The sequence below is a fragment of the Archocentrus centrarchus genome, chromosome 24 (genome assembly GCF_007364275.1).
Source record: "Archocentrus centrarchus isolate MPI-CPG fArcCen1 chromosome 24, fArcCen1, whole genome shotgun sequence".
In the NCBI taxonomy this organism is placed as follows: Eukaryota; Metazoa; Chordata; class Actinopteri; order Cichliformes; family Cichlidae; genus Archocentrus; species Archocentrus centrarchus.
Genome location: NC_044369.1, coordinates 20,618,416 through 20,642,952, shown reverse-complemented (window position 1 = coordinate 20,642,952; position 24,537 = coordinate 20,618,416). Strand labels below are relative to the sequence as shown.

Here is a 24,537-nt window from a genome sequence, read left to right as displayed (position 1 = left end):
TCATTTCCACCAACAGTGATGGTTTTATCAGCGTTGCACAGCTAGAAACTAACTGCTCTCCCGCAGTAACACAACATCACAAATAATGTTTTGGTCGTTCTGGTAAATGAAGGCCCTTGACTGTAGCATCACTACCTCGAGTAATTCCTGGAAATGCTGTTGGCTCGAGCCCTGCTCACCCACCCCCTTGTTTCTCTCTCAGTCCTAAATTGGCTTGAAATTCAAATCCGTTTCCACGGATACCACCCCCTCAAGCTGGAAATGGTGAAACAAAGCCAGGCGCGGGGCAAAAGGGGAACGCCTCCCCTCTGCCACTACCCCTCTCTCTCTCTTTTTCTCTCTCAGACCCCCACCCCGCCCCACATAAACCTCGCACACGCATCCGTGCGCACACACGCAGCCATCCAAACAGATGCCGTGGGGGAGCACGGTGTGAGTCTGTAGTGCCATAAAAACAGCAGCATATGCCAGGCCTCTCAGCCCGTGCGCATGACCCACAGAGACCTCCTCCCATAAAAAAAAGAAGGAAAAGGAAAAAAGAAAAGAAAAAATACACTCAGGCTCTTGCAAGCTCCCCAACTGCCTGCCTCCCCTTCAGGGTTAAGAGCAATATTTCAATGCCCGGTTCTGTACCACCCACTCCTCTGCAAACAAAGCTGGAGAGAAGACCTGGCAGTAGGGCTCCCAGCAGAGGGGAGGGTGAAACCAGATGGAAGCCAGTGGATCTGCGAGGATTCCACATAAATAAAAAAGATCTCTATTGTAGAAAAGTTGACTTGTCAGGGCCTCGTATTGGTCTTACTACCCTTTGCCCTCCTTGTCTTTTGTTCCATACAGTTTGGGATAGTACACTGTGTGTGTGTGTGTGTGTGTGTGTGTGTGTGTGTGTGTGTGTGTGTGTGTGTGTGTGTGTGTGTGTGTCACCCACATTATCAGAATCTCTCCTGCCTCCAATTAACAGAAATCCTGCAACAGTCAACACCCCCTAATCAGCAGCAATCAACACTCAACAGAGAATCTGGATGGCTTTTCCCTCACACACATCCTGTCAGCCTGTTGACCTAGGCATCCTCAGTGTTTGTTCATTAAAAAAAAAAAAAAAGTTTGGAAAAGGGAGCTTCCGCACAGTCTCAGGAAAAACATACGTGCTATCACAATGATTAATCATCCAGTTAAAGGTCCCTCACGCTTTGGTCATCTGTTACCTGACCCAGCCTGATAGCACTTAAGAGTTTCTTCCCATCGTCCCCACACTCACACCTATGAGCAGAAACACTCCATCGCACATGCTTAAGGCTCTGCTCTTTGGCCTCTCGGTGTCCATAACATAGCCAGGCATTTTCATTGTGTTATAATCACAGCATCCTGTTTGTGACCCAGTGACATCAGTTCCTGTTTCCTCCCTGATTAAAAAAAAAAATGCAGAACATACCGGTGCAGGCCAACTGCTTTTCTCACGCATCGTTTTCGTTTCATTCTGCACTTGCTCCCACAGATGACTCGGGTTTTCAGGAAGCATCCTCAAAACAAGCCAGGACGCAGACAAACACACTGATGAGTGCTATTTATTCTCAATCTAGGAAAAGGAAGAAAATCCATGAACTGATGTTGTGAGCAAGACAGATGTTACAATGGCAACTCCTCTTTATTGTTTTTTTAAGCAAACGAGGAAGGTGGAAGTTCTGTGAAGCTGTGTTGCCCAGTCGCAATCAGGGGTCGAATGCTGCAGGTCGGCTTTCTCTCATAGCTGCAGCTCTCCTGAAGTATTAAAATCCCTTCAGACAACATGAGTGTGTGTTTGTTGATAAAATGCTCCTGAGTCCTTGCCCTGCCCTGCACTTATAGCTGTCTCATTAATTAACACTAGATGTCAGTAAGAAACCCCACGCACAGGAAACAGGTGATCAGTACATGCCAATGTAAAACCTCAGGAACCCTTATGTTCCAGAATAATTAGTTTGACAGCAGAGACACATGAACATTTGATAAATGGGCATGTGCAAACATTGGAGCAGCAGGTGCCGCTGAAGTCCCTGGCGGGCAGTGGCGAGAGCGGCGTGAGGCAACATAGCAGAGGGCTTGAGAAGTGGATGGACACGAAGGCGGAATGGGCTGGAAGCTTGTGCATATGGCACAGGGTCGCTCAACAGCCTGGATGGTGTGTTGCTTTAGATTTATGAAGAGCTGATACAGTTGCCTGGCCTCTTATCAAGACAGATAATGCCAGCTATTTATAGATAATCTATTTATTGAGCACAGATGAGCCTCTGTTATAACAGTATATCAGATCCAACAGGAGTGGTGGGCATTTTTGTACATGTGATCAGGTCTGAGGCTGCATCTTTCTGTACATCCCTCGCTTTTATTTTGTCTTTGTTGTGTTTCCTGTTGTAGCAGTGCTGGCACTTTTTTCTTTGTTTTTTCTGAATTTTGCTTCTTTTATCTGAGTTTGTGTGTATGTGTGTATGTGTGTGTGTGTGGGGGGGGGTCTGTTTTGTTTTTAGGAGGATGTCTGGTTGTCAAAATTGCCAGTACATTTAAAATTTTCCATGAAGCAGGAATCCGTACCTAGATTTATGTTCAAGCCTTATGAGTTTTGTTGTTCCAAATCTCATAAGCACCAGAAACTCATGTTGTTTTGTTGATTATAGGTTAGTTAGTTCCCTCTTGTATTCCCCTTCCTGTTCCCTCAGTCTTGTCTCTGTTAAGTTCACATGTGAGTCTGTCACGCTGTTACTTCCTGTTTTACTTTGGTGATCTTTTGTCTCTTGAGTTTTGTATCTAATTTAACTTCCCTTGTCTCTTCATCTGTGATTAGATTCGGCTGCTCTCCCAGCTGTTGCCTGTTCGCCCTCAGTCTCCCCTCATCCTGTGTTTCTCGTGGTTGTGTGGGTCCTTGTTCCAGGTTTCCTGGCGATTCCTAGGAATCTGGTCCTAGTTTCTGGATTATTTGCTCCTGTTCAGCTACTCTGTATATTTTTGTGAAAGAACTCAGCATTAAAACTGCTTTAAGTTTATGTCAGTCTTCTGAGTCCACATCCTGCCTGCCGCACAGCTGACCTTGACAGACACACTCGATTGCCAGTATATCACATGTGGCATGTCAGAAGCTGCTTTTCATTGTGCTGTTTCTCCTCTCTTCCCTCACTTGTGTCTCTTTCAGGAGCATTCCAATACCCGTACTGTTTACTGTGCCGGAAAAAGGATTTTGCGTGTCTTAATACTACAAATGTCGAAAGCCAAAACCGCTGAATCTGGTCACACTTTGCAATGTAAGCCAGTGTTTTGACTTGTTTTTGGCTATTCTAACCTACAATCACCTGCTGCAACTGCACATGCAGAAACAGGATCAGAGTGCAAAGTAAAATGTTGTGGTGAAGTAATTGATCCCAACTGTTTGCATACTACGTGTAAAGACTCACTAGAAAAGGTGGATATAGCCACAGTGATGTCACCCAGTGAATGTGGACTTCCTTTATGAAGGCTCGACTTGAGCGTTTGAGCACTGGTGTATTAAAAACAGAAGTCATGAGCGAGGCTCTAACCAAGAGCCCAGGGATGCTTCCTGCTCATGCAGTATCTATTAGCCATCACAAGGCAGCCACATGCTGAAGCACACCCTGCTTCATATTTTATAGAGTATGTTGCTGACTTTGTAAGGCAAGATGTACCTTGATTTCTAGCAGTCTCCTGTTTCAAGCCTAGCACCAGAAGGTAAAAAGTTGACTACAATCAATCAATCATAAACAATGAATGAATTGATGAATAAATGTAAAATAAGTAGAGAGATTAATAAAAGTTAAAAAAAAAACAAAAAAAAAAGAAGATTAATTTTAAAAATTATATTTATTCTTAAATCGCTTTTGATGCATTTAAAGGCATACTGATTTATATGTCCATCCTTCCATCCACTTTCTTGACTACTTATCCAATTCAGGGTTGCAGTGGGGCTGGAGCCTATGTCAGCCATCATGGGGTGAGAGGCGGGGTACACCCTGGACAGGTGGCCTGTCTACCGCAGGGCTAACACACAGAGACAGGCAACCATCCAGATGCAGATTCACACCTACAGCAAAATTTGGAATCACTGATTAACTGAAGATGCACATCTTTGGACTGTAAGAGGAAGATGCAAACGCCAAACAGAATAGCCAAAAATAGGTGGTGGATTTGTACCCAGGTACCCAGAAAAATAAATAAATAAATCCTGTTAATTAATGCATGTATTTATGTATTTTTCTTTATTTATTTTAATTTTAGGCACCATTGGTTCACTATACAGTGCCACACTGCTATCTATTATTGGAAAATTGAACACAAGAAGAAAAAAAAGGGGACGAGAGAGAGAAAAATGCAAGAGACTAATAAATCCTGAGGTCTGTTTACATAAAAGTGTCTGTGTACTTTTTGTGAAGTTCTGTAAATTTAATCCAGTTGGAGAGGTCAATGAAAACTTTATCACCAGCCTCAATAACCAGGGATTACTCTGCTAAGGCCTCTGCCCTTGGCTGCCGCCTGACACACTGCACTTGACCTCTACAGCACTTCCTGCATGAGGTCAGCCTACAGGAGGGCGGACCCATGTCTCGTTTTCAGTGTATGTCCAGTCGGGGTCCATGGGCTAACGCCTAGCCACCAGGTGCTCTCCTTTTAGCACCTTCTCCAGGCATGGCTGTGGGGTTGGACCCCGTTAACCCTATCACAGGCAGTGTTAAACTGTTCCCTTGATCTTCCTGAATTGCTTCACCCAGGACCAATTTACCTTGGGAGACCCTACCAGGGGTTAAAAGCCCCTGGACAATATAGCCCCTGGGATCCCAGGGTCACACAAACCCCTTCACCATGATAAGGTGGCAATTCATGGAGAAGTAAGACTTGGAGTGGTGTGATAGGGAGGAACGGTCTGCCTGATCTAAAACCAAGTGGTGTTCTGTTATTGGACCTTTGTGTAAACCACACTTTATCCATAACAAACACTGTGTTTGAACATAAGTGCACATGGCACCAGGACACCCGAGGTTGTAGGTTGATGATTGAAATGTTGTAATCGTATCATCAGAGACTACTCTGAGACTTCGGAGGTAGCTGACAGGTACCAGCAGGCAAAGCAGAACGCAGCTCAGGCAGTAGGAGATGCAAAAACTCAGGTGCGGGAGGAGTTTGGTGAGGCCATGGAAACAGACTTTGAGACTACCTCAAAGTGATTCTGGCAAATCGTCAGGAGGAGAAAGCGGTTCTCTACTCACACAGTGTATAGTGCGGGTGGGGCACTGCTAACTTGAACTGAGAATATAGTTGGGCAGTGGAAGGAATACTGCGAGGACCTTTTTAATCCACCTTCTGTAGAGGAAGCAGAGTCTGTGGACGAGTGGGACGACTCCTTAACGCCTGTTGTTATGGGTGATTCAGTCTCTTTACAACCACAACGAGAGCTTGTTCCACATTGCCAGTAATAATTCTGATTCATTTCCAGTGGGTGTTGGACTCTGCCAGGGCTGCCCTTTGTCACTGATTCTGCTCATAATTTTTATGGACAGAATTTCTAGATGGAGCAAAGTGGTGGAAGGTTTCCTCTTTGATGACCTCAGAATTTCATCTCTGCTTTTTGTGGATGATGTGGTCCTGTTGGCTTCATCAGGTGGTGGCCTCCAGCTGGCACTGGAGCAGTTTGCAGCCAAGTGTGCAGCAGTAGGTTTGAGAATTAGCACCTCCACGTCTGAGGCCTTGGTTTTCAGCTGAAAAAGGGTGGAGTGCCCACTCTGGGTCAGGGACAAGTTGCTGTGGAGGAGTTTATGGCCCCATTTACACAAGATGGTGTCGTTTTACAGTTTTTGTTTTCGAAAAGCAGCGTATTCAGATGGAAACATTTCAAAAACAATCTCCATTTACACGGAAATACAAGATGTTTTCATCCATTCACACGGAAATGGAGACTGGAACATTTTGAAAACACTCCACCATTTTCAAAAAGCATCGTTTTCAGGCCATTCTTATGTAAACTTTATCGTTTTCATCTGAAAACGTTCTCGTGTAAATGTGGCCTAAGTTTCTCAGGGTCTTGGTCACAAGTGAGGGGAGCAGGAGATTGACAAATGGATTGGGGCCATAGCTGCAGTGATGCGGACGCTGCACTAGCCCATTGTGAGGAAGAGGGTTAGGGGGCTTAAAAGCATAAAAGTGAAGCTGTTGATTTACTGATTGATTTACATCCCCACCGTCACCTATGGTCACAAGCTTTGGGTTGTGACCGAAAGAACAAGACCATGGGTACAAGTGGCAGAAATTAGTTTTCTCCGAAGGGTGGCTGGCCTCTCCCTTTGAGATGGGGTGAAGACTGAAATCATCCAATAGGGGCTGAGAGTCATTACTCCTCCACATTGAAAGGAGCCAGTAGAGGTGGCATCTGGCTAAGGTGCTTCCTTTGTGCCTCCTGGGTGAGGTGTTCCAGGCATGTCCTACTGGGAGGAGGCCTCAGGGCAGGCCCAGGACATGCTGGAGAGATTATCTCTCAGCTGGCCTGGGAAGACCTCAGTTTTTTACCCCCAGATAAGCTGAAGGAGGTGGCTGGGGAGAGGGTGGTCTGGGTTGCTCTGTTTAAGCTGCTGCCCCGGGACCCAGTGGTGCAGTCTACATGATACGCTGGTATACGCCGTACACCCACTAGAAAAGCTTATGAATTTCCGTATAACCACTTAAAAGTGCCCAGTAATACGTAATACGTGATTTGCTTATAACGACCAGCGTAAACTCTTTACTGCTCCTCTCCGAAGCTCACCTGCTGCCATACGCCCCCCTTTCCTCCTGTTCCATCTGAGGCTCACAGCCAATGGTTGAGCTCATTACCACAGCTCTCTGCTCTGTGATTGGTTTCTTTTTCAGCGGCTCCTTTGAATGGCTGGGGATGTCGGCGGAAACAGCTTAGACAGACACGACTCGAGAGACGATGCAGCTACAGCACAAGTGTCAGACTCAAGTTCAGCGGGTATAATTATATAGATGATTTCATAAAGCTATTATTAATGCCCCGCGGGTAAATTGCGCTCCCACCACGTATACTACAAATCCCACAATGCACTGCAATAGCTGCCACAACCTGTGCACTAACTCATTTTTTGTTGCCAATGACACATTGATCAGTGATCAGCGGATAAAAACAGCAATCATCACGGTTTACAGTGACATTTAAGCTAGCCTGACCCGCCAAAATGGCCAAATGAAAAGTGGAAAACGGATTTTCCCAAACAGGCAAGGCAAAGGACCTGATCGCTGACATCGAAGGTAAACCGTGTGTCTCTTTTCCTGGCCTGCTATGTGCGGGGAAAAGAGCGGATACGGGAGAAGATGCAGAGGGAGACCTGCACAGGTGAGCTGACAGTGCATCACTGCGTCACACAGCAGGAAACGCCGCAGCATAGTCCTGAAGACAGAACGCCCCATGAGCACCGTAACACAGACAGTGAACTTTACTGCAAGTCCCTGCGGCTTCAGGGACGGGACCGCGCGATTACGCTTGAGACTGCCGAAAAACAAAAATCAGAGCAGGTCTCCACCGCTGTGTTTGCAGCTGCGCTTTTTGCAGAGAAAATGGACACGCTGCGCAGTTTACGCAGTTTTGCTGACTGTGAAGCGCAGAAATTCACATCACATTTTTTACCTTTTAATTTGCAAATTTTTCATCAGCTTGAAGCATATTCATTTTTCCTGATGCTATTTTAAAAGAAAAATATAATTTTATATTTTAGTTACTGTGTTGAGGGAAAAATTGCTGTATTCTGGCCATTCAAATACGTGAAATATTATTTTTAATCCTGATCGTCCCGCGACTCAGACTGTGTCTTCAATTTTGGGATGTCCTATATGATTGAGTCTGACACATGTGAGCTAGAGGATTTTACAATGTTCTGAAAATGAAGGGAAAACAAGCTACACTTTTTGGATGTTTTTTATAAACCAGCTGCCCCTGAAGTCACATTGACAGATGCATTTTTTTATGTAGTACTTCTGTACTTACTATTTACTATTTAAACATGTTTTGCTTTTATACTGTTTTACAAATTCTACATAATACAAAGCCAACAGTTTTACAGTTTTTTGTACATTTATTCAAATGTAAGCACCATAAAAATTTTACAATGTTAAATATGCTTAAAAATCAAAATAAATTGTCAATTACATTACACTAACCGGTGTACTTTTGTCTCTAAGCACAGTATACCCACTACAAAAATGTAGAATAAACCACTGCCGGGACCCAGCCCCTGATAAGCAGAAGAAAATGGATGGATGGATCAGTTAATATTGATATTCATTTGTGAACTTACAGCCTAAGTGTTTTTCAGGGTGCCATAAAGCGAGGTCTGGAACCCTCACTAGACAGTGAAGTGGGATTTTTGAGCTGTGGAACTAAATCACATACTCTCAGATAAATATGTATAGGAAGGAGTTAGACAGCACCTTACATGTAAGGTGCATATCAGTCAATTAGACCGGAGTATCTATCTATCTATCTATCTATCTATCTATCTATCTATCTATCTATCTATCTATCTATCTATCTATCTATCTATCTATGGCATATGTGGTGAAGTGAAATGTGCCGCTCCTACACGTCTGATGCAATGCCTTGGTATGTTGCTTGGTTCCCGCTGAGGCCCTGAAACGCTTTGGGAAGTTGCATCAGCCGAATAAATACCAAGCAACATTAAAGCAGCTCAAAAGAGTGACAACGCATTGGACCAATCACAGATTGAGCTGTTTTGAGTGACAATTCATTGGCCAATCGTGTAGAAAGATGGTTCTGCCAGTCAAATCAAATTTAGACCAATAACATCACGAGCATGTCTTTAAATCCCGCCCTATTGGACGCACCAAAATCTGTTTGGGCAAATGTGATATAAGGCAGATTTTCTTTAAATATGATTGGTGGAAAACACAGGAAAGCACCCGCCTACGTCCTGCGGACTGTATAAAAAGAAGAACGCTATACCGCCATGTTATCGAGGAAACGCGTCAGGCCAGAGTCACATCTTGGCAGTTATAGGAATAATTTGTGCGCGTTGAGAAACGGTAACCTCTCTAAAACCTCGATTTTTTTTTTTTCTAATTCGGTTATTTTATTTTAAATCTCACCATCACCGGCCGGCCAAGCCGCTGGTCAAAAACGGTTTTTATCTTTTTTACACTGAGCTAAAGGCCAAAGCGGCTGCCATGGATTTTTAAGGCATAATGCGGCACCTCTAATGCAATGGCAATGCACAGTGCAAGGCAAAGCAAACAGCGAGATTCCATCTTCGCAACTGCCAAGCAGTTGGGCTCAAATACCGTCCGCGGTATACCTGCGAGCCAACCGGTACCTCTGCTCCTGGACCGACGGAAGCTAACGCTAGCTAGCTAGTCACCTTAAGTGGTATAAAAATCCATCGGGTGAAAGTGATCCATCAATTCATTTGAACGTCGTCAAAACTACCGATCAAAAATGAAGCCTCAAGATATCATCGCCGGTAAAACCAGCCTGTGGATCTTCGGGTACGGGTCGCTGGTTTGGAAGCCTGACTTCAAGTACAAGAGGAGCAAGGTCGGTTACATTCAAGGCTACAAGAGACGCTTCTGGCACGGAGACAACTTTCATCGTGGGAACGATAAGTTGGTAAGATGGATCGTGTTTACTTGCTAACGGGCACATTATTAGTTTGCTCACGGTGACATGTTATGTGTTGTGGTGATGCTTACTGGAACAGCTGGGCTAAGACTGCATCAGGCGTTGTCCATGACGTGACTAATTTATTTATTTTTTTTCTCTCTCCCCTCTTCTCTGCAGCCCGGAAGAGTGGTGACGCTGATTGAAGATGATGACGTAAGTGGAAATTTCTGCTTCCTATTGGTTTACTGAGTCTTGTAGAAACTGCAGTGGAGTTTCCAGTGAATATCACTTAACATGCTTTTCTCTTCTCACAGGAGGCCACTTGGGGTGTGGCGTTTGAGGTGGCAGGCTCACAGGTGGAGGAGTCCCTGAAGTACCTCAATGTGCGCGAGACAGTCTGTGGGGGCTACATGACCAAAATGGTGGATTTCTTCACCGAGGAGGAGGACCAGCTTCCCGTACAGGCACTGGTTTACATCGCCACCTCTGACAACCCCCTCTACCTGGGGCCAGCCAGCCCGGAGGAGATCGGCGCCCAGATCGCTTTGTGCAGAGGGAAGACGGGCCACAACCTGGAGTACCTGCTCCGGCTAGCTGAGTTCATGAGGAGCAGTTGCCCACATGTAGAGGACCATCACCTGTTCTCCATCGAGGCCGCAGCACTGACCATGGTGTCTTACCTGTTAGCAGCACAGTAGCTCGTACCCTTTGTTTCACTAGCATGTAATGGGAGGAATCCAGTACACATGAGGCTTTGATCTGTCATGTTCTACCTGTTTACATTCTGTAGCTTCACATCACCATCCAGTGTACTTGAATACTAAAGTGGGGGTAGCTTGATCTTATGTCATGTTGAATACAATCCCTAAAATGTTCACTGTAAACATTCATAGTTTTTCTTCACTAATGGGTTCGGTTTGAACGGTTTAGCTTCCGTCCGATTCAGAACGTACTGCTGTCGCTCGCGGTTAAATGCATTTATGAGCAGAAGAATAAATCTGACTCTGAAATGTTGCTTGTGACAATTGAGTGTCAAGTTGAATAAATGCCAGTTAAAAGGTGGAAAGCACTCTTGTTTTTGTGTCTTATTGCTGTGATGGAGACTGTTTTAGCTCACACACAAGTTCACATGTATCTCAGATTTTTAGTTTGTTCTGGTTTTGGTCAGGAAAACCATGAAATGTGTGTTTACTGTCTCTTTCCTAGATTGTTATTGCTACAAACAGCCAGTGGCCCTAAAATAAAGGGCAGTAGAAGATGTTACTATTTAATATAATGGTATGTGTTCCCACAGAATATGAAACATTTCCCTCTTTAAAGCACCTGGTGTGAAAACTTAAATTTGAACCTGCTAACAGAACATTCCCACACCAGTTAGCCTATGATGAGGGAGACTTTGAAGGTGTGTCTATACATCCCATAAGGACACAGACCATACATGACTTCTCATATCAATAAGCAGCTTTTTCTGACACACTTGGAATAAAAGCCTCAGATGTGCTGGTTCACATGTGGGTTGCACCCTGTACTTGGCAGCAGCATGCTAATAAGTCAGTGAAGCTGTTTTTCAGCAGGTCTTCTTTGAGTGCACATAAACAGACATACATCAGACACACCCAAACACTGGCTGAAGCAGCTTGTACCTTGGATGTGATTCAAGTCAAGAGACTTATCTAGGTGGAAAGGCTTATATAACTGTTGACCGGGAGCAAGCCCAGACCTGGAAGTCCTTTGTTTACAAGTCTGCTTCGTGGTCATGTCAAGAGTGCACTGGGAAAAACATGGTGCTGATGCACTCATTGAGAGGAAATTTCAGCAGCGTGACATAAAATTGTGACATGGATTCAGGTGCATCTTTGTCAGTTAGAACTCATCTGAGGAAATCAATCATCTTCTTATGTCAATGGTCAGTTCTAGTAAACTAGTCGTGGCCAAAAGTTTTGAGAATGACAAGTACTGGTTTTCACAAAGTTTGCTGAGTCAGTTTTTATCTAATCCAGAATGTTATTAAGAGTGATCAGATAAATTACAAATAATTACAAAGTCCCTCTTTGGCATGAAAATGACCCCCCCCCCCCCCCCCCCCCCAAAAAAAATGTCCTCTCCATTTCTGCCCTACCACAAAAGGACCTGCTGTCATCATTTCAGTGATACTGTCATTAACACAGGTGTGAGTGTTGACAGGGATAAGGCTAGAGATCACTCTGTCATGCCGATTGAGTTTGAATAGTAAACTGCTTTAAAAGGAGGGTGGTTCTTAAAATCACTGTTCTTCCTCTTTTTAACCATAGTTACCTGCAAGGAAACACATGCAGTCATCATTGATTTGATTAAAAAAGGGTTTCACAGGCATGGGTAATGCTGCTAGTAAGATTGCACCTAAATCAACCACATATTGGATAATCAAGAACTTCAAGGAGAGAGGTTTCAGGGTGCCTGAATCTCCTAAAGGTGATTCAGCTGCAGGATTGGGGCACCACCAGTGCAGAGCTTGCTCAGGAATGGCTCAGGCAGGTGTGAATGCATGTGCACATGTAGTGAGGGGAAGAATTTGGAGGAGGGCCTGGTGTCAAGAAGGGCAGTAAAGAAGCCACTTCTCTCCAGGAAGAACATCAAGGACAGAGTGATAATCTTCAAAAAGTACAGGGACTCGACTGTTGAGGGCTGGGGTAAAGTCATTTTCTCTGATGAAGCCCCCTTTTGATTGTTTGGGGCATCTGGAAAAATGATTGGAGAAGAAAAGAGCTACTCCTCCCAACCGTCCAAGAACAGTTTGGTGAAGAACAATGTTTTTTTTCCAGCAGGGTGGAGCATCGTGCTATAAGGCAAAAGTGATAACTAAGTGTCTTGGAGCACAAAACATTGAAAATTTGGGTCTGTGGCCAGGAAACTCAACAGATCCAATCAAGAATTTGTGGTCAATCCTCAAAAGGCTGACTGACAAACAAAAGCCCACAAATTCTGACAAACTCCAAGCATTGATTATGCTATCAGTCAGGATTTGGCCCAGAAGTTGATTGACAGCATGCCAGGGCAAATTGCAGAGATCCTGAAAAGAAAGGGCCAACACTTCAAATACTTACTCTTAGCATAAACTTAATGTAACCGTCAATAAAAGCCTTTGAAACTTATGAAATGTTTGTCATTATTCTTCAGTATACCGTAGAAACATTTGACAAGATCTACAAACACCGAAGCAGCAAACTTTGTGAAAAATAATCCTTGTGTCATTCTCAAAACTTTTGGCCACGGCTGTACTTTTCATAACAGCAATGGGCCCTGCAGATAGTTTGTTTTAGGTGCCAGAAGTTTTGGAATATCTTATCCCTGAAATGCACACTTCCCTCCCAGTGCAATAAAGCTCAAAAGCTGCCAGTAGCACAAAAAAAAAAAAAAAAAAAAAAATTGGAAAACTTTCAGTCTACTTCTTCAATAATAACGCCAATAAAAACTGCCCACAGCGAGGTCTGTGCCTTATTCTGAGCAACAGAGATCTAATTTCTTAAAACAACTACAGCTGAATTGTTCAAATGTAATTTTAAGATTGCTGTAAGGACCGCAAGTGGAATTAGGGTTGAATGGGACCTGTGGGTGTATAAGGATGCCTTACTAATGAGTTTACAGGTATTATCTTTAGTTTTGCTCTGTACAATTATTAATCATAGATTTTTTTTTTTTTTTATTAAAACATGTTAAATAAATGGACTCTGGTCCCAATTTCCAGACGTATTAGTGCGTTCATGAATCAATGATTGTGGGTATACTGGAGTCAGGAGATGCTACAGAATGACAGTGGCTAAAGAGTATGGAGAGCCTTACAGGGGTAAGCAAACAGAGACAGAAGTTCTTCCAAACAATGTTATTTTAAAAAAAAAAAAAAGCTACAGGTGATTCAATACTCAGAAATAACAGAAACTGTTGTTTCTGAGCTTTACAAATATTATATTTAAAACGAGGGCTGAAATGAATAACATTGGTATCTACAGCCCTGGGAGGGGGGGGGCAACTACTGAGAAATTGAGTTAAGTGATATTGTTGGATGAAGTGTTTTCTCACCCTAGTGCTGCAAACTTTTTATTTTTCTAGGGAAGAAAAGAGGCAAGAGATGCTCTTCAGCTGGCAAATTGATGCTTCCACCTGGCAGTGGTCTACTGATATATGAGCATCCATTTGTGGAAGACATTAACTCAGTAACATGAAGCTTTTATTAAATTTGTGGCCTTCCAAATCTCCGTTAACCTGTTTCAACCCTACTATTTCTACAAGTGGAATCGTTTCATTCTTTGTCCTCGTTTCTGTTGCTTTTCTTCACTCATGCAGATTCCTTCCACTGACCGGGTGTTGCTGTGGGCCCAGAGCCCTTCCCAGCCATCACAGAGCGAGAGGCAGGGTGCACCCTGGACAGGTCACAGGGCTAATACAGAGACAGGCGTCAATTCACACTCACAGCTAGAGCCAATTTCAATAATTAATCTAACATGGATGTCTTTGGACTGTGGGAGGAAGCCCGAGTACCTGGAGAGAACCCACGCAGGCAAGAGGGAGAGCATGTAGAACCTGCCAGACTTTGCTAACGACAAAAAAAAAAAAGAAGAAAATTGCTCAGATTTCGCCATGTTTTATTTTCAGTTGACTCCTGTTAGTAAAATGACAGATGCATTTCTTCATATGTACACGTGACTTATAAAAATAGTCCAGTAATCGAGGGGAAAAAGCCAGAGGAGATGTTGCTCTCATCATTATGTACAATCGATATAGCACATTGTATCTTAAATCACGCTATAAACACAAAACCAAACCCATTAGAACAGATGTAGTGCTCAACTCAGGACAGCGATGCAAACTTTTTTTTTTTTCCTAAAACATCAACGACATCAAAGAGAACCACAGATTTCTCATCACAGAAAACAATTCCTGAAAAATAAAAAAAAATGGCTTCAGAATTCACAATTTACACTTTTACAGGTGAAGATTTTTGCAATTTTTTCGCGAATTGCCCGTTTTAACTTAAATAACATAAGAAAACCAAAATAATGTGAGTCAATTAATAAGTTCAACATTAGCAGCAGTGCTGTATCGACCTGTACCCCTCATCTTAGAAGATTGTGGTTTTGTCTTTTACATTATTTTCTCTATTGGACAAAAAAAATATCAGATTTCCACCTGTGCTGGAACGCATTTTATGGACAAAATTTTGTCAAAATTCTAACACCTGCCCGTTGATTTCAATACATCTTTCATTACAAAAATATGAGCTTTAGTACAAAAGCTGTTTGGTAAGGTGTGGGTTCACATTAAACTGTAAAATGCAGACTAATCCACCAGTTTGTGCCGAACATATCAACAGAACAATTAAATAACCTAATGTACATCCAGGAGAATCAATAACACCAAAAAGAAAAACAATTAAATTAAAATTTAAAACAAAATAAAATGAAGGAAGACATGGCTCAGTGCATTTGATAGGAACTCCTTTCTCTCACTACCCAGGCAAACACAAGGATCTGAAAAGCCCTTTGAGCTACACGTGCTGCTACCCGTCTTTGCTTTGCCACGCAGAAAATCAAAAGGGATTCCTGTCATCAATAGTAGAGTACAGCTTGTCTTCTCAAAAAGCACTTGGAAATACTTCTGTCATAACGCAAATGCAAAAACACTCGAGGCAGATTTTTGTCCACTGGCCTGGACAAAAAAAAAAAAAAAATTAAATTAAACTAAATGAATATAAATGAACGAATGCAGCGGCTGGTAGAGGCTGTACCTTCAAATTACTGTGGTTAATCTAGTTCCTGTTTAGTTGCTGAGCCAGCAGGGAGAGCGTGGTCCTCCAGGTAGTGAGCCTCAGTTACTATAAATACTGTACTCTCTATTTATTAGTTTAGGCAGAGGGCATCTGTGGGAATCACAGTGAAGAGCAGGTCAGTAATCTGTGTGTCTGTGAGGGGATATTCATGTGCATACAGTGTGTATCATCGAGCTCCAGGACCACCGGGACCCTTGCCTTTCCTGACTCCTCCGTGGCTGCTGTGGTGGTGGCTGTGGGCCAGCTGTTTGTGGGGACTCGGGGTGGATGTGCCTCCTTTGGTCTGGGGGGAGGAGCTTCTGCTGAGGCTGAAGGCAGGACTGGTACCAGACCGGCCCAGGGAAGTCTGCAGAGGGCTGGATGCAGAAAGGCCCGCTGAGAGGATGGACAGAAAAGGACATGGTTACTTCTCATGTTGAAACAGCACTGCGTCTCAATTCAACAGAACATATTGGTTTTTAAAATATGGTTTTTGCAGTAATGACACAAAAAAGACACACCTCAAACAATCTCAATTAGACATCTATGGGAGAACTTGATAACAGCATCAGTGTTGCACTGACCCAGGTGTGGCAGCGTGAATATGGACTCTTTAACCATCTGCTCCTTTGTTATTTTCTCTTAGCTTACTGTATCCATAACAGGGATTAGTATGGCATTAATTAGTGCTGCCGTGAGCTGAAAAGAGATAGTGATCAGGTCTCATACCTGCCGCTTCACACTCAGCTGCAAACCGCTCCAGTGTGAGCTAGAGGCTACCACCTGATGAAGTCAACAGGACCCCATCATCCAAAAAAAAAAAAAAAAAAAAGAAATGAGATTCTGAGGCCACCAAGGCGTAAGCCTTCCACCACTTGGCTGCGCCTAAAAATTCTGTCCATAACAATTACGAACAGAATCAGTGACAAAAGGGCAGCCCCTGGCTGAGTCTGACACCCACCGGAAACAAATCCAACTTATCACCAGGAACCCCAGGGACCATGTTGTCTGGGGGCTTTTGCCCCCTGGTAGGGCTTCCCAAGGCAAATTGGTCCTGGGATGAGGGGCCAGACAAAGAGCAATTCCAACGTCCCTTATTGCAGGCACACCAAGGGAACAGTTTACCCTGCCTGGGAGCGTTAACGGGGGCCCCACCTCTGGAGCCAGGCCTGGGGAGGGAGCGTAAGGGAGAGTGCCTGATTGTTGGGCTTTCGCCAATGGGGCACGGTTGGCTGCAACCCAAAGAGGAGACATGGGCCCGCCCTCCTTTAGGTCCACCACCTGCAGGTGGCACCATGGTTGCAGTGTGTGTCAGGTGGCGGCCAAAGGCGGAGGCCCTGGCGGACCGATCCCCGGCTATCGAGACTGGCTTTTGGGCAAACATGCAAATGATCCAAAAATAGGAGTTAAAAAAAAAAAAAAATCAGTTAATTAACTTGATAATAAATACTTTTCTGGTGATTTAACAAATACCCAGAAAAATGCTTGTAATGCCTGCCATCAACACCTCTTAGCAAAATTTGTGAAAGAAATGCATTAACATGTAAATAAAGCATATATAACACACACATTTTGTTTTTTTTATGCTGGGCAGCCAGTGCTTGTCCACTTATGTCTATACAATATTTATGTACCTTTAGAAACGCTGTAGCCGTAAGCAGCGTAAGCTGCAGCTGAAGCAGCTGCCGCGCCTGCCATCGCTCCCGCCATAGCTGCCGCACTACCTGCTGTTGACTTACGCCCACGTCCTTTCCCTCCAGACTTGGCCCCGCCTCCAGATCCTTTGGGCCGCCCGCGACTCCGCCCGGACCTGCCTCTGCCTGGACTGATTGTGTCCGAGGCTGAAACACCTGAAAACCACAAGCAATGAAAGGGAAAAATAAAAATCAGAAAATGCTTCTCTCCAACACTTCACAGTCAGACCACAGAGGAATAATGTCAGGCAGGAATACACAACACTGTAACAGAGACACTCTGTTTGCTTTGGCCTTGACCCAGTCTTTCAAAGCCTACTGTGGTAATTTCACTGCAATATTTAAGAGCAATTACACATTAATCATGGCTCATCATTACCATAAATGCTGGCTCAAGCAGAAACAGGAACACTGTTCTCATTTTCCATAATGTTTGCACAATCAGAGCCAGTGTCTGCCTCAGCAGTGATGTACCTAATCCTCCAGTACCTTTTCCTCCCCACATCTCACCACTGGTTTACATTTTCTCTGCATGTTTCATTCCAAATGCTGTGGGTTACAACCTCTCTCTCTGTGTGGAAATCAGCCTGTTCTATCACTGACACCAAAGCACACATGAAAACCTTTCATAAAATCCCCCAATCTTACGTGACCTTCAGGCCTAAATTTCATTCTTCCTTCCTTTCCCATTCACCCAAGTTCACCAGTTGCTTCTTGATTCGTTGCCTTCCACCTCATCTTCCAAACCTTTCATTAAAACATCATCTACATCTCTGAAGGAACCAACTTTCTCCCAGCTTGCTGGCTCTGCCGATCAGCAGACATCAATAATCTTGCTGGCAAGCGCCTCTTAAAATGGAAATCCCCAATGGGTTTCAATGAAGAAGTATGGATTTAGGAGAGATTACCTTGCTGCAACAAATCCAAAGTGCAGATATAGAAGCAAAAAAAAAAAAAAAACCTTCCCCATGTATCTGGATTTCTGAGTTCAGAACAAATTCAAACACTGCACCCGAGCCAAAATAAAACTCTTATAAATATAAAACAAGATGCGTAAAACTTATGAGGTCACAAGCCACTTGTCTCAATGGACTCCAGCCTATTAAAACACGAGGCGCGATAGCAGAGAGACCATAACAAACCAGCCTTCTACATGCTGCGATGACTTTCATATAAGTCACACTAATTTGCTATTCTAGCAACAGTAGAACAAGATAATAGAGTCTCTTGGAAAACACAGATTAGGTTTTATTATATGTACCAAGATTATTTTTAGTAAGGACAAACCATTAGGTTTCCAACAGTGCGTGAGATAGGTTGCAGGGTGGGCTGGCTGTTTAAGACTGCCAAAAAATGCATTGGCTAAAAAAACAGAGAGCAAGAGGGACCTCTAAAGCCTCCAGATAGGAAGAACACAAGTTTTAGTACCATTTACATACTTCAGGGTTAGACTAATGTTTTAATGCTCCATTTGAACTTCGGCTGCTGATATCACTCTCTGTGCAAAGTACTATTTACTAAGTTCAGAGGTGGGAAATAACGTCTGAGTAATGGCTGAGTAATATCTGCTTTTGGCCTACAGCAGATTTTCCAGGGACATCAATATATTTCACTTTCATCCAGCACCAGAGTGCAAGGGTAAAGAAAGGTACAGGCAAACATACAGTATACTGGTCTACTCACTGTATAAACAATGCCTAGACAGAAACAGTTTTCTCACCATTCATGTTGTCAGAGACTGATCCAGACACGGAGGCGGGCGAGTTGGTGGCACGAGACTGAGGCGCAGAAGAAAGTGGATCATCCACGATGACCAGCATGTCGCTGCTGCTCTCATCCGCGTCGGCATCAGGAGGTAATGAGCCGGGCTGGAGCTCGCTGCTTAAGGAGATCTGTCCATGCACAGGAGCACACACAGACATACATACAGGCTGCGGGTCAGCACCACAAGGGGATCAGGAACAGGGCCAGTACATTAAAGGGCAACAAGAGAGGAATGGTCCGAGGAACCGAAAGGAAAGGAAAGGAAAGGAAAGGAAAGGAAAGGAAAGGAAAGGAAAGGAAAGGAAATTAAGTGGCAAATGGTTGGAAAAAAGAAAAGAGGGACAAAAGAATGGGTCAAAAGAAGGGGAAAGCAGGAGAAGAGAATATAAGAGAAGAACCAATAACCAAAAGGAAACAAAAGATAAGAAAAGAAAAGGGGGAAGAGGATTAATAGCACAGCATGCAAAGTAAGAGAGTGAGTTTGTGGATGCAGGCCAAAGAAACCAAATGGAGCAGACACAAGCTATCACATATAACATAAATCTCATCCATTTCTCCCCCTCATCCATGACCTGTGCTTTCGCAGAAGCATTTCTCTCTCTTTATCTCACACATACACGCACCATTCATCTCTTCTGGTTTCCCTCACCTCACTGAAAGGACTGGGCATGGCTGAGTCCATCTCAACGCTGATGAACGAGTCGTCTCCGTCTGCTGACAGGTTAGAGTTGTCTGCTGAGGGTGCGTGGGAAATGACCAGGTTCACTTCCTTTTTCCTCTTGTTCTCCAGCTCCTCGTTCTTCTTCTGAAGGTTGGAAACAGAAAAAGGGAACAGGAGTAAGGAATGATGAAATCAATTCTGCTGAAGTGGAGTGCGAAACTTTTTCCCCTAAAATCAACCTAACCAGAATGTTTTAAGTACTTTAGGCCACTGGTTTAATACATTCACCCTCTTATGTGAGGCCTACAGATTATTGTGTTGGTGGCCAGTTGGATGTTTAACACTTGACAGCCACTGACCAGATTGCCATGAAATCCAGTATGGACATGATCCCAAGAGGAAGACATCTAATGATTTTAGATGAACCTCTGACCTTCCATCTAACCCTACTTTAGTCACTGATCATCTCAAACTAATAATCTAATTTCTGTCAAATCCACCAGCTATGTACTGTATAAGATCTCCATGGAATAAGTCATCATATTTTCAATGTCCTCTCACCCCTTTCTGCAGATCAATATAATTGTGTTAGACACAAGAGAGTCTACAGTCTAACAGGCAGACTGCAGTTTACACCCTTAAGCCGAACACGCAACTTTCCACAGGAAATATTATAAAGAGATCCTATAAATGTTTGTTTCAAGACTTTCTCAGACAAACCTCAACAGTTTTTGACATTAGTGCTGCCAAGCTTCACTTCTTATTTAGTGTATCCTCTTATCTTCCTTCCTTCATTACATTCATTTTTTCCATTCTAATCTCTTCTCTAACACTGCACATTTCTTTCTTACTGCTGTATTCTACACATCCAAGCAGCTACAAACTCAGTTATTCATTTCCATACCTTCTCAGCATACTTCTCCCTCTTCCTCTTGCGCTCCTTCACCTTGCTGCTCTCCTCCTGCTGCCTCTTCTCCTCTTGCCTTTGACGCACTACAGGAAGAGACAATGTTTGTTTTCATATGTTTCTACCCCTTAATATAAACCTGTAACGTCTGCCCGAGTTAAAACACTCACATTTCTTCTCCAGCTCATCGTCATCCAAAAGCAGGCTGACCACCTCTTTGGGTTTGAGCGTGTCTGGTTTGAAGTTGCCTCCAGAGATCACCACCCTTTGGATCTTATTACAGAAGACCATTAAAGCATTAATCACCTGAAATGAATATACCTCGATCCTCTGTTGTCATGTAAACATTGTCATATTTTGGGTGAATATTTGCGTCTCACACCTCGCTCTTCTCTTTGGCCCGCTGCAGGATCCTCTCTTCGATGGTTCCCTGACAGATGAGGCGATAGACGGTGACCTGCTTGGTCTGACCAAGCCTGTGAGCCCTGTCCATGGCCTGTTGGTCCACTGTGGGGTTCCAGTCACTGTCATAGAAGATCACCTGCAGGGGATTAAAAAAAAAAAAAAAAAAATCACATTTTTTCCTACAATTAAGATATCAGTGTTAACCACACGGTCTAATTTTTGTGAAGAAAACCTGAGCGTGAAGCAGACACTCCGTTCTCTGCGATTTCTGAGACTAATAACAATGGCGTGTTTTCCCAAGTGAACTGCCTTTTAACGTGACAGATGTCCCGTGTTAATAATCACTTCACGCTCACTGTCATGAAAGCTAATTTCACTCGAACAAGGCTACAGGGAGTTTATGCCGAGACATGTTAATAAACACTGACATTATCATATTTACAGGCATGTTTACCCTCATCATCTGAACACATTTATTAATGCTGAACCTGTGGTCACAGCAGAGAATATGTACTGCCCTGGATTTAGGAAATGTTAGCGCTGTTTAAACTATGATATCATATCAGTAAAGTGTTTTTCCAGTACGTGTCAGAGGCTCACAGTGTCAGCAGCAGTCAGGTTAATGCCAAGACCTCCGGCCCGTGTGCTCAGCAGAAAGACAAAGATATCCGTTCTGTGGAGGGCGGGAGAGAGAGCAGTGAGGGAGGGGGGGCAGACACACAAAATCAGAAGATATCATTTCCAACTGCAGCTACAGCACAAATATCCACATATCATAGCATCAAATTAAGTTACAATGTAAGTTAAGGATAAACATGTCAAGCTTAAGCCTGCCATTATATTCAGTATAAAGTAACAGAGAACACTCGTATAGGATGTGAAATGTGCACGATGGTAAAATCCTGCACCATAAAACAACTTCAATAAACTCCAATAAACTTCAAACTCTCCCCTACAAAAAGAGTAAGGCTGGCGCCTGAGAGCTACTCACTAATGCAAACCAGAGAATGTGCACCCACTAATATATATATATATATATATATATATATTTTTTTTTTTTTTTTTTTGGGGGGGGGGGGGGGGTTGTATGTACATGTGTAAAATTCAATTGTTCCCAGATTGCAGCAATATACAGAAAGACAGATTTACTGTCTTTTTTTGGGAGGGGGGTATTGTTTCTCACACACACACACACACACACACACACACACACGGTCATATTTTATCTGTACTCACCGGCTCTGGAAGTCAGCCACCATGTCTCTGCGCTCAGAAATTTTAGAGGATCCATCAAGGCGCATGTAGGTGTGCTTGCGATAAACCATATACTCCTGGAAAGATGGGACAAAGACAGTGAAGAAAATAATTAATAATAAATAAAGAACGCAGCTCCTCGTTTATTCTGGTCTTTAACAGAATAGAAGATGGGCTCAGTTCCAGCTTGGAGGAATACTAAGTAAGGAAATGTAGCTATAGAAAGATTGATTCTGATTTGCAGAATCAAACAACTTCAATGAAAAAACTAGATCCACATGAAGCTCATAAAAAAAATGCCTGAACTCTTGCTCTTACTGAGAATTCACAGATTTCTCTTCCCACTGATTTCGAAACCAGCAAACCAAACTTATCCATACTTGTTAAAATTTAAATCTCAAACTGTTTTTCAGCCTCTGCTCAGGGAATTTCAACCAGCTAATACACACCGAATTAAATGAAAAAATGAAAAAAATGAAATTCTAGTCTTTCTCAGAGGAGTGGATAAAGCCTGCAGGTCTGCTTGCTACATTTCAAGGGTCAAGAAATATTCATCTGTGCTGTAAGAATTTCTCTCTGACAGCAATTTTGTGTCCAAAATACCAAAATCCCACATTTCTAATGTGCATTTGTTGAAGTTGAAACCTCAATCCGAGCCCAGGGAGACATTGAGAAATCTAGAAATTGATATTCTATCTCCCCCAAAGTGCTAAGCTGCTCTGTGTGTGTGTGTGTGTGTGTGTGTGTGTGTGTGTGTGTGTGTGTGTGTGTGTGTGTGTGTGTGTGTGTGTGTGTGTGTGTGTGTGTGTGTGTGTTTGATGGGAGGAGCTCTAAAATCAGAGCAACAGCAGTGATGAGGTGACGCACTGATCTCTCTTTGAGCTCTGCCCTGAACTCGTGACCTCCTCGATGAAACATGTCAGTTCCCCCTGAACCAGCCGCAATAAATGACCACACATTACAACTCCCTTCGCACAGCCATTATCAATGATAACGATGATTTGAAGCTATGTTTCTGTGACCCCTCCCAATCCCCTGTCACGACACCCGGGGCCTCAGTCCCGGCAGGGCCTGCCCTCATTGCTCTGAGTGTCTGGCTCTGTTCCCAACAGCCCCATCTGCTCTAACCGAACACTACATTAGGGACCATTAGGCCAGCGCTCGCCAAAATGCTGCTAACCTTGTTGAATTGGGCTTTGGTATCTTGCCAGCACAATGCTGCAGTCTTTCTAATCTACATCTAAATTAACAGAATCAAAGTTTTAGAAAAGGATCACCTGATATGTCAAATTCCCCTGCAGCCTTCCTGTGGTTTAAACTTGGCGTCCTGGCCAGTGGTAGCACATACTATCAGTAGTTAGCGGCAGTAGCTTTGGATTTCTTCCAAGGTTACTGCCACACTGAATATATAAATATCAACATCTGGCAATTTTCTACAATATTCTGTTCTAGCTTGTGCTAACCGTAAGTGACACTGCAATATTTCTGCAATTTTTCACTCATTTTCCAATGTATTCCATTATAAATATTATAAATCAAGCACTATGTCCAGGTCAGCCTGACGGGACAAAATGTTTATTTTTTTCATGTAACTGTCATCGGCCCATTATGAATCATATCTAGCAAAAAAAGAACCCTTATGTTTGCTGAAGTTCACAATGCATGGGAACACACAAATTTGTTAGAAGAACTCCTTAAATTTTTGTCTCTGCTCCAATTAAAATTTTGCTTTTTCTTTCAAAGTGATTCCCAGAACACACAGGTTGTTCCCAACTTCCTTTTTAAAAATGAGCCCCCACAGTCAAGAAAATGTTCCTAGATTAGTGTGCACGGTCACAGCCTGTTCCTAACCCAACAGCTGTAATAACTGAGAAGTCGTGCCGTGGCACGATAATAAAACTGAGTCGACTTCAGAACTACGTTGGGCTTGAGACTGCTGTGTCTGCTGTCAGTGACATGGTACACACAGCACCTGCCTGAGTCTAGAAAAAAAAACAAGACACGGCAGCAGCAGCAACTCCAGCAATTTTACCTATCAAACAGTACTTCACTCCTCAGGCATTCATACAAATGGGTGAAAAAAACACTTTATAAAACAGCACATGTTGCATGCCAGGCTCATAATATGCTGTGTGAAGCTACATCATACCTATGACACAGATTCAATGTAGCAGCATAAATCACACTTTGGAACAAAGCTCACTCTCGAGCCTCCTCCAGCACAGCATTCTCAACTCTGAGAGTAAACGGTGAGTGATTAAGTTGCATTGTGGGGAATGAAATGTAGGCATCTTTGGTTCCCTACATCAGTTCAGATCATTTTGGCTTCAAAATTTTATTTGTCTCACAATATTACATAAGCCAAATTACTGCAGTAACCTTTAAAGTGATTTCAACGCAGCAAACAGGAACGTGAACTTTGATTAGCTT

The 24,537-nt window shown here is 43.3% G+C and overlaps 2 protein-coding genes and 1 long non-coding RNA gene across 5 annotated transcripts in view; 2 read left to right on the top strand and 1 right to left on the bottom strand.

Moving 5' to 3' along the window:
- The first annotated feature begins 2,284 nt into the window (after positions 1-2,284).
- On the top strand, positions 2,285-4,327 carry LOC115774938 (uncharacterized). Its single transcript, XR_004019230.1, has 3 exons — positions 2,285-2,327; positions 3,164-3,272; positions 3,938-4,327. It is a non-coding gene; the product is annotated as an uncharacterized LOC115774938 (long non-coding RNA).
- Positions 4,328-8,991: 4,664 nt separating this feature from the next.
- chac1 (ChaC, cation transport regulator homolog 1 (E. coli)) lies at positions 8,992-10,709 on the top strand. The gene is made up of 3 exons (XM_030721110.1): positions 8,992-9,646; positions 9,818-9,853; positions 9,955-10,709. Exons 1-3 carry the CDS (start codon positions 9,476-9,478, stop codon positions 10,336-10,338), a joined length of 591 nt encoding a protein of 196 aa, XP_030576970.1. The 5' UTR covers positions 8,992-9,475; the 3' UTR covers positions 10,339-10,709.
- Positions 10,710-14,256: 3,547 nt separating this feature from the next.
- ino80 (INO80 complex ATPase subunit) overlaps positions 14,257-24,537 on the bottom strand; it is a 39,058-nt gene continuing 28,777 nt past the window's right edge. For all 3 annotated transcript variants that reach the window (XM_030721684.1, XM_030721685.1, XM_030721686.1), the window contains 9 exons: positions 22,090-22,184; positions 21,454-21,526; positions 20,831-20,989; positions 20,619-20,721; positions 20,446-20,534; positions 19,530-19,685; positions 18,837-19,008; positions 17,057-17,272; positions 14,257-15,818 (listed from right to left, as the gene is read on the bottom strand). In XM_030721684.1, the coding sequence (XP_030577544.1) occupies positions 15,610-15,818; positions 17,057-17,272; positions 18,837-19,008; positions 19,530-19,685; positions 20,446-20,534; positions 20,619-20,721; positions 20,831-20,989; positions 21,454-21,526; positions 22,090-22,184 (1,272 nt within the window). In that variant the 3' untranslated portion in view covers positions 14,257-15,609. The remainder of the gene's footprint in view (positions 15,819-17,056; positions 17,273-18,836; positions 19,009-19,529; positions 19,686-20,445; positions 20,535-20,618; positions 20,722-20,830; positions 20,990-21,453; positions 21,527-22,089; positions 22,185-24,537) is intronic.

Excerpts from the sequence above, each read along its gene's own strand:
- chac1 (XM_030721110.1), top strand. The coding sequence starts at position 9,476 with ATGAAGCCTCAAGATATCATCGCCGGTAAAACCAGCCTGTGGATCTTC. Across the intron at positions 9,647-9,817 it reads ATCGTGGGAACGATAAGTTG|CCCGGAAGAGTGGTGACGCT; the intron begins GTAAGATGGATC and ends TCTTCTCTGCAG. Across the intron at positions 9,854-9,954 it reads CGCTGATTGAAGATGATGAC|GAGGCCACTTGGGGTGTGGC; the intron begins GTAAGTGGAAAT and ends CTCTTCTCACAG.